Raw genomic sequence first — 12,085 nt, forward strand, 5'->3', positions numbered from 1 at the left:
AGATCTTTATCATCTCTAACAATTCCAAGATCAATAACCTTGCATTGTTGCTGTATTGCGGCTGCATGTAACATAGCACGATTGGATTCCCTAATCTGGCCGCTACCTAGACTAGCAATTATTAGCATCACAAGTTTAGCTCTAGATTTTAGTACTATGAAATATTTCTCAATATCGCATCCTTATTTTAATTCAAATGAACCATCTTCAAATATTTCTACATCCTCAACCTAAACAACCGCATTAGCACCAACATCCATAATTTCTTCCTCATCACTTTCTTTTACATCATCAAGGCTTACTTGAATTTATTGTTTCTCTTCGCAGGGCAATAAGAAATCTTCAATAACATCATCATTCTTCCCACTTCCTTCACTGAGTTCAAAATCTCTAGTGACTTTCTCTTCTTCAACATCATTTTTAACATCATTTATAATTGTAACCCACATTGGTTCTCTATCACAATTATGATCCACTGTATACCTTTCTTCACACCAAAGACAAAGACATTGCTCCCTTCTTTCATTTAATTCTGAGAGAGTATTTGTGATTGAAAGATGAACATTGGTTTTTGATTACCAGAGATTTTTTTTTCCAGCTTGGCCTACATAAACCTTTCCTCCTTGAATTGGTAATCCCAATTCATCTCCATCGCTCCCATTCTTGGAACCCTGAAATTTTGTTTCTTCTTGAACTGACTTCTCAGAAATTTCTATTTGCTTTCCCATCTTTCTATAATCTCAAGCATACCTTGAATAATCTTTTCCAATTCCATGGCTTGTTGTTGATACTTTACAAAAACTAAAGAAATTGAAGGAAGAAATAGAAGGGAATGAGTAGCAAAGAAAGAGAAATATGAACCCTAAAATTAGATTTACGATTGAAGAAAAAAAAGTTATATTGAAAACAAATAAGAAGAGAATCTGTTCTTGAAAGTTAGAAAGAAATGAGAAATGAAGTTAGAGAGCATAAGAATATCGGGAAGAAGAAAAAAGAATTAGAAGAAAGAAATGGAAGGAATTTCAAGGAAAGAAGGAAGAAGAAATAGAAAAGAAAAGAAACCTGTAAATCCACCATGGCCGAGTATCAACTTGTTCTGATACCATTGTTACATGATTTTCTAGCCACAGCAATACAATAATAGGAAGAACCAAGAATAGAGGGAGAATCAATAGAATTTAGAAGAAGATAAAAGAATCAGAGAGATTTAAGAAGGAGAGTAGTTATTATTCAATCACAATACACATATTACACAAGATTTCATCACTTTTATAGAGCCTACAATCAGCTCTGCTCTCTCTCTAACTATTCAACAGTTTACAACCACACCAATAAAAGTTAGACAAGTATAGATTCATTTTTAAATTTCAAAGTCTTTTGTTTTTATAAAGCCGCCAAAGCTAGGGTTTAAGAAGCAAAACATTCTCAAAGGAAATAACCGTGTATATGTGTATGTATATATTTTTTCCTTTCCCTTTCCCTTTTTTGCAGCTATGAAATTTAATTTCTCCCTCTGCAACCTATATATTAACCTTCAAAGCTCCAATCTTTCTTTTCTCAGAGATGGTTGGGTGCATACCCGAACCCACCATCGTTGAAGACGACCACAACAGCCGAGCTTCAAAGTCCAAAAACTTGAAGGACCCACTTGAAAATGCGAAATTGGCTGATTTTTCTTTTACTGATTCGTTTATCGATTTTGACTCCATAAAGGAGTTTTTTGAAGATAGCCCAGATACAGATATTGTTAGTTTAGGTAAGATTGATTTTGGGAAGATGGGTGATAATGGCTTTTCTAGTGAAACACATTCTAATCCAAGTTTTGAAGAGTTGAGGCCTATTGAAAGTGGGTCAGGCTGCGTGGTGATAGTAAATGAGGAAAGGGTGGGGCTTGTAAGGGAGGGGAATTTTGTTTCCTGTATTGAAGAGGAGATGGGTAGGGTTAGTTTGGTTGGTTTGTCAAGTCCCATTTGTGGTGATGGGAAAACCGCGGGTGATGAAATAGAGATGGGAAATGTAAGTTTGGTTGCGGGGTCGAATTCTGTTGTTCCTAACGGGAGTGTTGCCAATAGTGCGGTAGCAAGTGATGAGGTGGATATTGGCAATGTTTATTTGGCCACTGGGTCAAGCACAGATGCTGGTACAGGTAGCCATGTGAATAATGTGGTAAAGAGCGATAAGGATGACAGTGGAAGTGATTCCGATTCTTCTAGTGAAAGTGGTTCATCTTCTGGTAGCAGCAGCAGCAGTGATGAGGATGAGGAAGATGAAGAGGAGAATGAGGATGAAGATGAGGAAGAGGAGGGAGAGAAGAGTGATGATGATGAGGAGGAGGACGAGGAGGAGAAACTCGGAGTAGAGGAGGGTGAGATTGAAGAAGGTGAGATAAAGGATGTTAATGGAAAGGAGATGGTTGGTAAGAATGATGATTATGAGGAGGAAGAGGAGGATGGAGGCAAGATGGTTGAATGGAGTGATGTTGAATTTGATGATATTGATGAGGAAGAGGAAGGGGATACTGTTGTTTTGAGAAGGCCTATTAGGTCGAAGAATGAGCTTAAGGTAAATAATTGCGGCTTTGATGATGAGAATTGATTTCTGTTCACACTGTTTATTGTCTAATGAATTTGATATAGTATTACTACTATCTCTGCTCATTCACTAAGTCATATATGTTGCCATACTAAGTTTAGGTCAAATTTTCATTTTAGTTGTTAATATTGGATATTTTTAGAGTGGAGAAAGCAAATCCATATAATCGGCCCCAAATTTTTTGGATAAAGGCTAGTTGAGTTGAGTTGAGTTTAATATTGGATATTTTTACAAGTGACTTAGACTTGGACGGTAGGTTGCAAATGAAGATTTTTTTATCATTCCCTCGGAGCGCCAATGTAAGCTGGGGTGGATTTTACCTCATGCCTTACAAGACAACAAATTTGCACATCTCGTGCATCACTGATTGTTTATTTAATTTGACAAGTTTTGTATACTAATAAAACTAAATTAAAAGATTTGTGATGATAAATTGATGCAGATTTAAATTAGTATTTATCAGAGATGATAGAACATTGTGGTCTGTCATATGCAATTTAAGAGTAAATAAGTTACGAATTAAAAATTCTATTAAGTGAAAAATCATTTGATAGCTGCAATTTTATGAGCTTCTCATATTGGTACCTTTCTGTTTAAAGTAGTGATATATATATATATATATATATATATATATATATATATATACACAGCATGTATTAATGCATTTTAAAGTAAAGATTTGAGAGGATTGATCAAAATTTTCTGAAAAAGGTTGGGTTTGCATCTAGGATAGATTCACAGAACATGCTAACATATATATATATATATATATATATATATATATATATATATATATATATATACACAGCATGTATTAATGCATTTTAAAGTAAAGATTTGAGAGGATTGATCAAAATTTTCTGAAAAAGGGTGGGTTTGCATCTAGGATAGATTCACAGAACATGCTAACATATTCCTTACTGCAAGGTTGGACTTATTTGGGGGCTCCAGTAACTAATAGGCTAAGGTGTTGTAATCCATAGTACATCAAGTTCGCCAACCTTATTTTATAGTATCTAGATTGTTTCTGATGTCATCAGAGTCTTAGAAAAATAAAAAATGTATCATAACATGCAATTCTCTTATTATTTTTCTTTTCCTTCTATTCTAGGCTGATAGGCTGTAATGCATGAAACAATATGTTGGCAAGTATAACATTGTTTATTGTTCAATTTATTAGTTAATGCAATAATAAGATACTTATCTTTGTGGCTGATTGGTTTGAAACTTCAGAAATATGGTGATTAATTGCTGTTAGAAAGCTATTACTGGTTGCTGAATGATATCCTGACCTGACCCCTGGCCCCTGACCCACCCTAAAAGTGCAAAGAGATCTGCATAAGCATAATGACTGATCTGACATTGCTAATATTTTAAGAACAAAAATATAAATTGTTTCATTACCTTCATTTCAGGACCTTTTAGTCCTATAGCTGAATTTGTTATGTTGTTTCCGGACCAGTTTAAACTTTAACTAAAGCTTATAATGCCTGTGATTTCCTTGTTTAAACATATGTGAGCTTAAGCAGTCTGTTCTCAATTCATGAGTGAGTAGTGTGTATCTTAGACTTGATATACTTGGATTTCTCTTCTGAGCATATGTGGCTTCAGTTACCGGTTGCAATTTGGGAAGATGGTGGTTTAAAGATTTTGGTCTAGATATAGTTATTATTCTCATATGGTTAATTTATGGTATACTTTGCATATTATCCGATATCCTGGAATAATGTTTTAATGTTTTCAACTGATTTGATGTCCAAACTAATAAGGAGAAAATCTTTGCTCATTGCATGCCATTTCTTCTTTCTTGTCTTGATTGGAATAACTAATCAAGAATGTGCTGTATTTTTAATTTTGGTGTGGCTATATGTTGGCCTTTTTATCTCCTTTTTGCTGTGTAGGACTGAACTTTTGGAGAGAAATTTCTGAACTAAATATACATTTTAAGCATTTGTTTTATTTCCTATTTCTTAATTGATGGATTATGCCAAAATTTGCAGGTTCTCCCTCCAGTTCCTCCTTTGGATGTCACATTGCAACCGCATCATCAGATGCTGCCTGTTGGAACTGTTTTGTCGGTATGTCTAGTTGAAATTCAAAGTTTTTGAATTTGCCTGATCCATTCACAAATTTAGGTTGATTTTACTTATTGATGTGCAATAGTGATAATTCGCAACTTTCTCAGATTATGAGTGCCCAAGTCATTGTGGAAGGGGTGAAGCACAACCCTCTTAATGAGGGTACCATCCTTTGGATAACTGAAAATAGATCTCCTTTGGGGATCGTAGATGAGATATTTGGTCCTGTTCAACACCCCTTCTATGTGGTGAGATACAATTCTGAAAGTGAAGTCCCTGCTGGCATCTGTCAAGGAACCTTGATTTCTTTTGTTTCTGAGTTTGCTAGTCATGTGCTTAGTGATAAGAATCTTTACAAGAAAGGGTATGATGCATCTGGCGAGAATGATGAAGAGTTGTCAGATGATGGAGAGTTCTCAGATGATGAGAAAGAGGCAGAGTATAGGAGAATGCAAAGAATGTCAAAGAGGGGCCTGAATAATCAGACAGTTGGAAACAAGAAAAACAATAGGAAGAAAGTTAACAATAGGAATGGCAATTGGAAGAATAATACACCTTCAGGGCAGCAAGCGTTGGTGGGTGTGGGTCAGTCACCTCCAAATCAGAACCAGCATAATAAATCTTCTATAGGAGCATCAATGAATAATATTTCATCTTCTACCAAAGGACAGGATTTTCGTAGTGGAAGTGGCTTTTGTCCACCATTTTCACCAATGGCAACACCATCTGGTGTTTTCCGACCTTCAGATGGAGTCTGGGTAAATGGGCTGCCTTCTCAGCAGTCACAGAATGCAGTCATTCCTGTTGGATTTCCAGCTAATAATGTATCATGGCCTGCACAGAATCAACAACTGCATCCCTGTCAGATGCCATTTCTGCAACAGTTCAATCCTAGTCAAGGGTCACTTCCTAGTGGTGTAGTACCAGGTGGACAGATGAATATTTATGCTGGACCTTCACCTTGGCCTGGGGTTATTGGTGAAAATTGCTTTAATGGAGCAGCATTTGGGATGGGCTTCCAGGTTCAACCTGCTCACCCAACTATGAGTACCATGAATGTGGAAGGCCAAGGAATGATGTCCGGTGGACTGCACATTGAACCACCTGGTGTTATTCCCGAAAACGTTCAACGATTTAATTTGGGTGCCTCACCAAGCCGCGGAAGGAAACCATATCGTCATCGAGGACGTGGTCGTTTTGCAGGTGGGAGAGGTTGGCAGTCCTCAAAATGAAGTTCATTAGCTTTATCATACCACTGTGAACGCAACTTTGGATGGGACCTGTAGGTTTTTGGAATTTGCCTGGTATATGTGCGTTATTTTGCTTTGGTACTTTGCATGTTCTCAGTTCCAACTGCTTGAGGTGGTGAAATTTCCTATGCCTGATGATGGGCAACTTTTTTTTTTTTTTCTTTTTCAACAGTATGAAATTTTCATCAAATAGTATAATACGCAGCATCTCAAATCCATGGGAGGAACATATATTTTCAACTGTCATAAAAATAAAACACTTACATTTTTCATTTTTTGGTAAAAGAAAGCGTTTTTACTTGCGATATTCATAGAAAAAAATATATTTTTTCATATATTTAAAAAAAATAATATTTCTTTTTTCTATTTATATATTTACTTAAATTAATCGCAACTATGTGCAGCACACTGATAATGATTAACATGAAATAAAAATATAATAATACATAATATATGTTAATTATTGTATTTTTATAATATTATAAATAATTATTTTATGAAATAATATATTAATAATTATTATATAAAATTATGATATAATTAAATTATATAACGTATAGTTATAAAATTAAAATAAAAGTATAATTAATTACAATTTAATTTTTTTTATGAAAAATGTTATTTTTTACATCAGAAAAAAAAATTAAAATTTTTAATGATATGTCTTTTTCTAACTTTAAAATTTTATTTGAATTATAAAAATATATTTGAACCCATAAGGTCCAAAACCATTAAACCAGTTATGTTTATATTGGAAGCACCAAACATCTTGGCAGAAATTATTCAAGCATTTGCGACTATTGTATGATGTAACTTGCAAGGGTTTTGCTCTTGTTTATATCCACTCAGCCAAGCAGATGCAGGCGTCAATGGTAGGCTCTTCATATCAAAGTATAAAACATCTACTTCCCAAATAATTAATGAAACAAGGAAAAAGCAAATAATTATGGATATATACATGCAAAAAATTAATGAAGGATAAATAACTAGTTTCAATGTTATATAGCAGCCAATGGGATGAATGCTGAACCCAGAGACTGGAATTTTCAAGTTCAACATAAGCGAATGTCACTGAAGGTTATCTTAAATGTGGGGTAGGGGATCAAATTAAAGTAATGATGACCATAAAAGGACCACCAGAAAAAAAGGTAATATCTTCATCAGGGCTAAGAGCATCATCAGAGTCAAACTTTTGCATTCCTTGTGAAATCAATGCAAGTCTGGCAGCTGCAATCCGTGAAACGACAGATTTCACACCCAAAGCACACGCAGGAAGTGCAACCTTTGCAAGTTGGGGATCTGGTGCAGCCTCTGTACACCCTCCTACTTGCTCGTTCTTCATCATCATCACATGTGATTCTGAAATTTTAAAGCAATGCACTTGCATTATTCATTGTTCAACTTGAAAAATGCAAGTAATCACCACATGGTAACCAATTGAAAACACATGCAACCACTACAAAATATTGTGCGCTTGCCTATCATTCTCTTCCTGCAAATTATCAGTAATTTCATAAGTCAAGCAATTTATTCAAATGTTATCTACCAACGAAAAGCAAATAAAGATGATGGAAAGAAAAGGATCAGCAACTCCACAAAGAAACAGGAGGAACATTAGCTTCCTTAAAGGCCATAAAAGAGGAAATAGAAGAATAAGCATGTACCAAAAATATAAAATGGATAAATGAAATCCAATGGTTTTTTTATGTGCTTAATTATGGATAATTATGATTAAGAACCAGAATTGATGGGAGTATAATTGGTAGTCAGTATTGGATAACGCTTGTTGACGTTAGCCGATCATACTCTGTCACGATAGCCATCAACTCAACCACAAAGAAGATTATGGTGAACCAAAATATATTTTTCATAAAAGATACACAAGATGGATAAGAAATAAGTGAAATAAAAGCAAAATCAATAGACCTATGAAAGTGCATACTGAAAGCATCCCTCTCGTATAAAAAGAATTTGACCAAATCAATAATAATTGTCCTAACATCACAAGATAGTTCCATTGTTTCATTTAAGCTTTGGTATTTCACCATCAGGCTATACACCCAACAAAGCTAAAATATTTTACTTCTATTCTAGACAAATCATTTCTATCCTGAGGCAATTAAGAACCCTATAATGAGTCAAAAGTTGCAGTGCACTATACTCCATGTGATTACCATCTAACAAAAGTTGAATGACTAAGGGTGCACTTACTTTTATCTCCTGTCTAATGCAGCTAATAAACACTAACATCCATTTGTGAAGGATCATCAGTCCTATTTTTCAGCAAAAACGATTCTCTTTCTCAACCCTCCTAAGTGTATTCATTCAATTAAATTATAAAAAATATCACTTGCATAGTGAAGAAAATGGTTCTCAAGGAATCATTTAAACATATGCAATGCAATTGATTTAATTGATCTGTCCCATTTAATTGCAACACGTTTAGAAAAATATACTCCCTTGTTAGTTCCATCTTATAAAAACAACTAACCAAAAAATTTTGAAAAAATAAACGGGAAAAGAAAGGAAAGCCTACAAGTAAGGTATCGTTACATTACTAAAACAACTTCAGTAGCAAATAACTCAGAATGCACAATATATTCTTCACATATCAACAAGGCATCAACACTTTTTAGTAAAACTTCAGAATATGCATCACTTCAATAGCTGCTTCCACTATGCAATGGCAAAGGCACATTACATAAGTTTTTTGTTTCTATAACATGCTTTTATCTTATTTGTATTCTTCCATTAAAGGAGTTCAATTTTAGAGACTCAATACATGCTCCTATTACCATCCAAGCATAATGCAAACTGCAAAAACAATTAGCCAAAAGAATTCTTTTTCATTACTCAATGCCAAGTTCATTGCCACATACACATGAAAATAACAATTAAGCAGTTGGCAGTACTAATATAAGTCTGCATATGAACATTTCATTTCAAAGGTCTAAGGGCATGGAGTTACACTACGAGGTATGATTTCAGTATAAACATCCAATGCTACATGTTATTTGCTGTAATAAAGAACTCAATGCATAACATGCTGGAAAAAACTCCTTGACAAATGATACAAGTAAAGAAGGCATATACAGAATCGTAGTTCAGCTAGTGAATCAACGGAGACAAAAGTAAGAAAGCTTCTTTTGACTATCTCAAAGGAGTTAAGCACTAGTCAAAAGGTTTATGAGCAGAAAAAACATGTATTTATGATTTCTAAAATAACTATAATGTCTTGTTTTTTTATAAACGTGAATTTAGTAATCATAATCTGATCATGCCAATCAATACATTGCTAGATTATAGAATTCGACTTTGTAATTTCAAATGAAAAATAAAAAAGAAAAATCATGCAATAGGATGGCAAATGAACTTTCCTTTGTAAAGGTCAAAATCTGACACTAATAATCCACAATCATTTAGGATGTTTTGGCTCAATACAAAGAGGAAACATACTTGTCAAATGGCAGATCAGCACATTTCCAGTTTGCATCAGCCAAAGCATCATGGTGAATTCTGCACTCTTCTTTGGTCCGTAATCGGAACCTCCTTTCCTTGTTACACTTGCTACAGCGAACAAACTCATCACGATGAGAAACTCGTCCATTATGGGATCTATGGGAACCATTGGCATTTTTTGATGCTTGGCTGTAGTACTTAAGCAATACAGTTTTTGATAATGGAACCTTCTCCCCATTAACTATGACCCAGACATTGTTTTTCCATTTTCTTGCTGTCTCTCTTCCAGAATGCTTCTCAAATGCAGCTGGAGTCAGCTTGTCTAATCATCAAATCATCATTACATAATTAAAAATGGAGACCGCTAGAAAATTTTCAAATAATAAAGTAATATATGATCTAAATCACCAGCACAGAATGCAATCATAAAAATGATCCTGCAGCATACTAATATGCTATATTCACAGGAACAGAACACATAAAAGTTCTAAATTTTTGAGGCAGAGTACAAAAACATAATATTCAAAGAGAAAAAACTGCACGTTAAAAGGGAAACAGCCACCCTTTGCTGAGAGCTGTTAGAAACTTCTAACTGGAAGATCCTGCTAGCAATATACGACATAATTTGCAAGAGGCACATAATGGCCAGTTTACACAAACAGTTACATAAAACTTCAGTCAAAAAGTTTCCAGGTGGAAAGGGCAGATGAAGTTTTACTTTGAGAAATGAACACGAAATTATTGTTATATAGTTGAAGCAATCCTCAGAAGTTTAGACGTTAGTAAGTCAGGCACACTAGTTGCACTGATGCAAAATAAAATAAAATATATATAACAATGTGAAGGAGAAAGAAACCTGAGTTGTCAGAAGATGTATCCTATGAAACTTCAAGCTAAAGCCTAGAGCTCAGCCCCACGTAGCCAGATAAAACATGATAACAAAGAACACATCTCGACCTAAGAATCAGTGTGCATGTTGGTCCACTAGAATTCAACACTATATTTTGATCCCATCCAGTGAACGTTCTTGGCTTAAAGTCATAGTTCTTTCATGCAGTAAAGTGCGAATTTTTTACATGATACATGTAAGGACAATGAAAGATGGGAGGCTGCCACATAGATAGAGCTCTTGAGCGGGTGCTATACACTTTATAGATAGAATGCTAAATGATGCTAGACAACGGCTTACTCTGCCTAATAGGAATATTAGAACTCTGGTGTCAAAAGCCAAATCTTGATAAAGGAAGACAAGAGTATTGCAATCACAAAAAATAACAATAATGCAGTCTCATTCTAAAAAAGGTCCGCTCAAAGATCAATTCTCTAATGAACCCACAAGCTGAAAAGTTCAATATCTGAACCAGAAGATATGAAGTTAGAGAAGTACACAGATAAAAGTGCAATATCTTCTGGCAAGAAGGCAAGCAGAGCTGAGTCTCTGAGACAAAACAACATACACTTAGACTGTATAGGAAACAAATTCAAACGAAACAACTGGCAGAGCTCCCTATCACTTGATTAAACAACAGAAAGCGACACCCATCAACGTCAAGATACAAAAGACACATTCAACATGCATAAAAATCAAAGCCCATTTATTAAAAACGGAAAACAGATGAGTGAAACCAAGAGAAAGGCGGACAGAAAGCGAGAAAGAGAAAGACCTTCATTGCAACCAGGGGTGCATTCACAGGTAATTTCGAGGTCACCACTGATAAAAACCCTAAGCCTACCAACAGCATCACCATATCTATGGCTGGTACACCCACACGTCACCTCTATGTAATCTCCACCTCTCTTGACGCCACTCATCTCTCTCAACTCTTCATCGCTAAACAATATCTCTCTCTCTATCCCATTCGCCATCTAGCTCGCTCTGTAATCCCAAACCCCAAACAAAACAAAAAAAAAAGAAAGAAAACCAGCGAGATCTTAGAGCCAAAAGCACCACAAGAAATCAAAAGGAAAAAAAAAAGAAAGGATTTGGTTTGTGGGTTTATATAAGAGGAAAAACCCAGAAAGCAACAGAGGGTTAAAATGAGAGAAAAAGTGAGTCTCTCATGAAACCCGCATCTCGTAGAGATCTAGTGGAGAAAACGTTGAAAGTGTCGCTGGATAAACAAATAGAGAAGTTATTGTTTAAGAGAGAGATATAGAGAGAAAGGTTTGTCGTTTTGGGATGAGAGAGAGGGAGAGAGAGAATGAGCTGGCCAAGAGTTAAACAAAGGTCGCGGGGTGCGAGAGTAAGAGAAGAGGAGAGGTTAAAAAGCCTTTTTATGTTGCGGTTCTAATGCTATACTTTGCTAGTTGCTGCATGACATGACACGAGAGAGAAAGAGAGAGAGAGAGATGGGCTTTGGGGTGAGAGCTATTGGTTTATGAGAAAAAATCCATCTCATAAGAAGGAGACGAGGTTTTATTTTTATATAAATAACTCGTATCAACTTGATATTGAAAAACGTTCACTCTCCTTTGCTTATTTTTATTTATTGGTGCTTGCTTGTTTTGGTGGCTTTGCACTGTTTCCAGCGAAAATAGAGTTTTTCTCATTCTTTTTACTGCTAGCTGTGAAATTGTAATGTGTAAGCAAAACAATAGTCAGTCTCATTCAGTTAACCCTAATGGTCACAGTAACTGTAAAAATGGTGGCGTAGACCAGTCATTGCAAACAGCTGTAGGTTGTTTTTGTTGTTGAAAGATGGTGGT

General features: G+C 35.2%; 2 protein-coding genes across 3 annotated transcripts; one reads left to right on the plus strand and one right to left on the minus strand.

Moving 5' to 3' along the window:
* Nucleotides 1-1,366: 1,366 nt before the first annotated feature.
* On the plus strand, nt 1,367-6,076 carry LOC131169280 (H/ACA ribonucleoprotein complex non-core subunit NAF1-like). Its single transcript, XM_058128429.1, has 3 exons — nt 1,367-2,562; nt 4,593-4,670; nt 4,778-6,076. Exons 1-3 carry the CDS (start codon nt 1,564-1,566, stop codon nt 5,900-5,902), a joined length of 2,202 nt encoding a protein of 733 aa, XP_057984412.1. The 5' UTR covers nt 1,367-1,563; the 3' UTR covers nt 5,903-6,076.
* An 816-nt stretch (nt 6,077-6,892) lies between these two features.
* Nucleotides 6,893-11,749, minus strand: LOC110668253 (protein ULTRAPETALA 1). Of its 2 annotated transcripts, XM_021829419.2 has the most exons (4): nt 11,044-11,749; nt 10,767-10,817; nt 9,377-9,701; nt 6,893-7,279 (listed from the first exon to the last, which is right to left on the minus strand). In XM_021829419.2, the coding sequence occupies exons 1-4, from the start codon at nt 11,243-11,245 to the stop codon at nt 7,105-7,107; spliced, it is 753 nt and encodes a 250-aa protein (XP_021685111.2). In that variant the 5' UTR covers nt 11,246-11,749; the 3' UTR covers nt 6,893-7,104. The 2 variants fall into 2 exon arrangements, with proteins under 2 accessions (XP_021685111.2, XP_021685112.2); XM_021829420.2 differs by lacking the exon at nt 10,767-10,817 and having other exon boundaries at nt 11,044-11,729.
* Between the last annotated feature and the right edge of the window lie 336 nt (nt 11,750-12,085).

Source organism: Hevea brasiliensis, chromosome 10, assembly GCF_030052815.1.
Source record: "Hevea brasiliensis isolate MT/VB/25A 57/8 chromosome 10, ASM3005281v1, whole genome shotgun sequence".
NCBI lineage: Eukaryota > Viridiplantae > Streptophyta > Magnoliopsida > Malpighiales > Euphorbiaceae > Hevea > Hevea brasiliensis.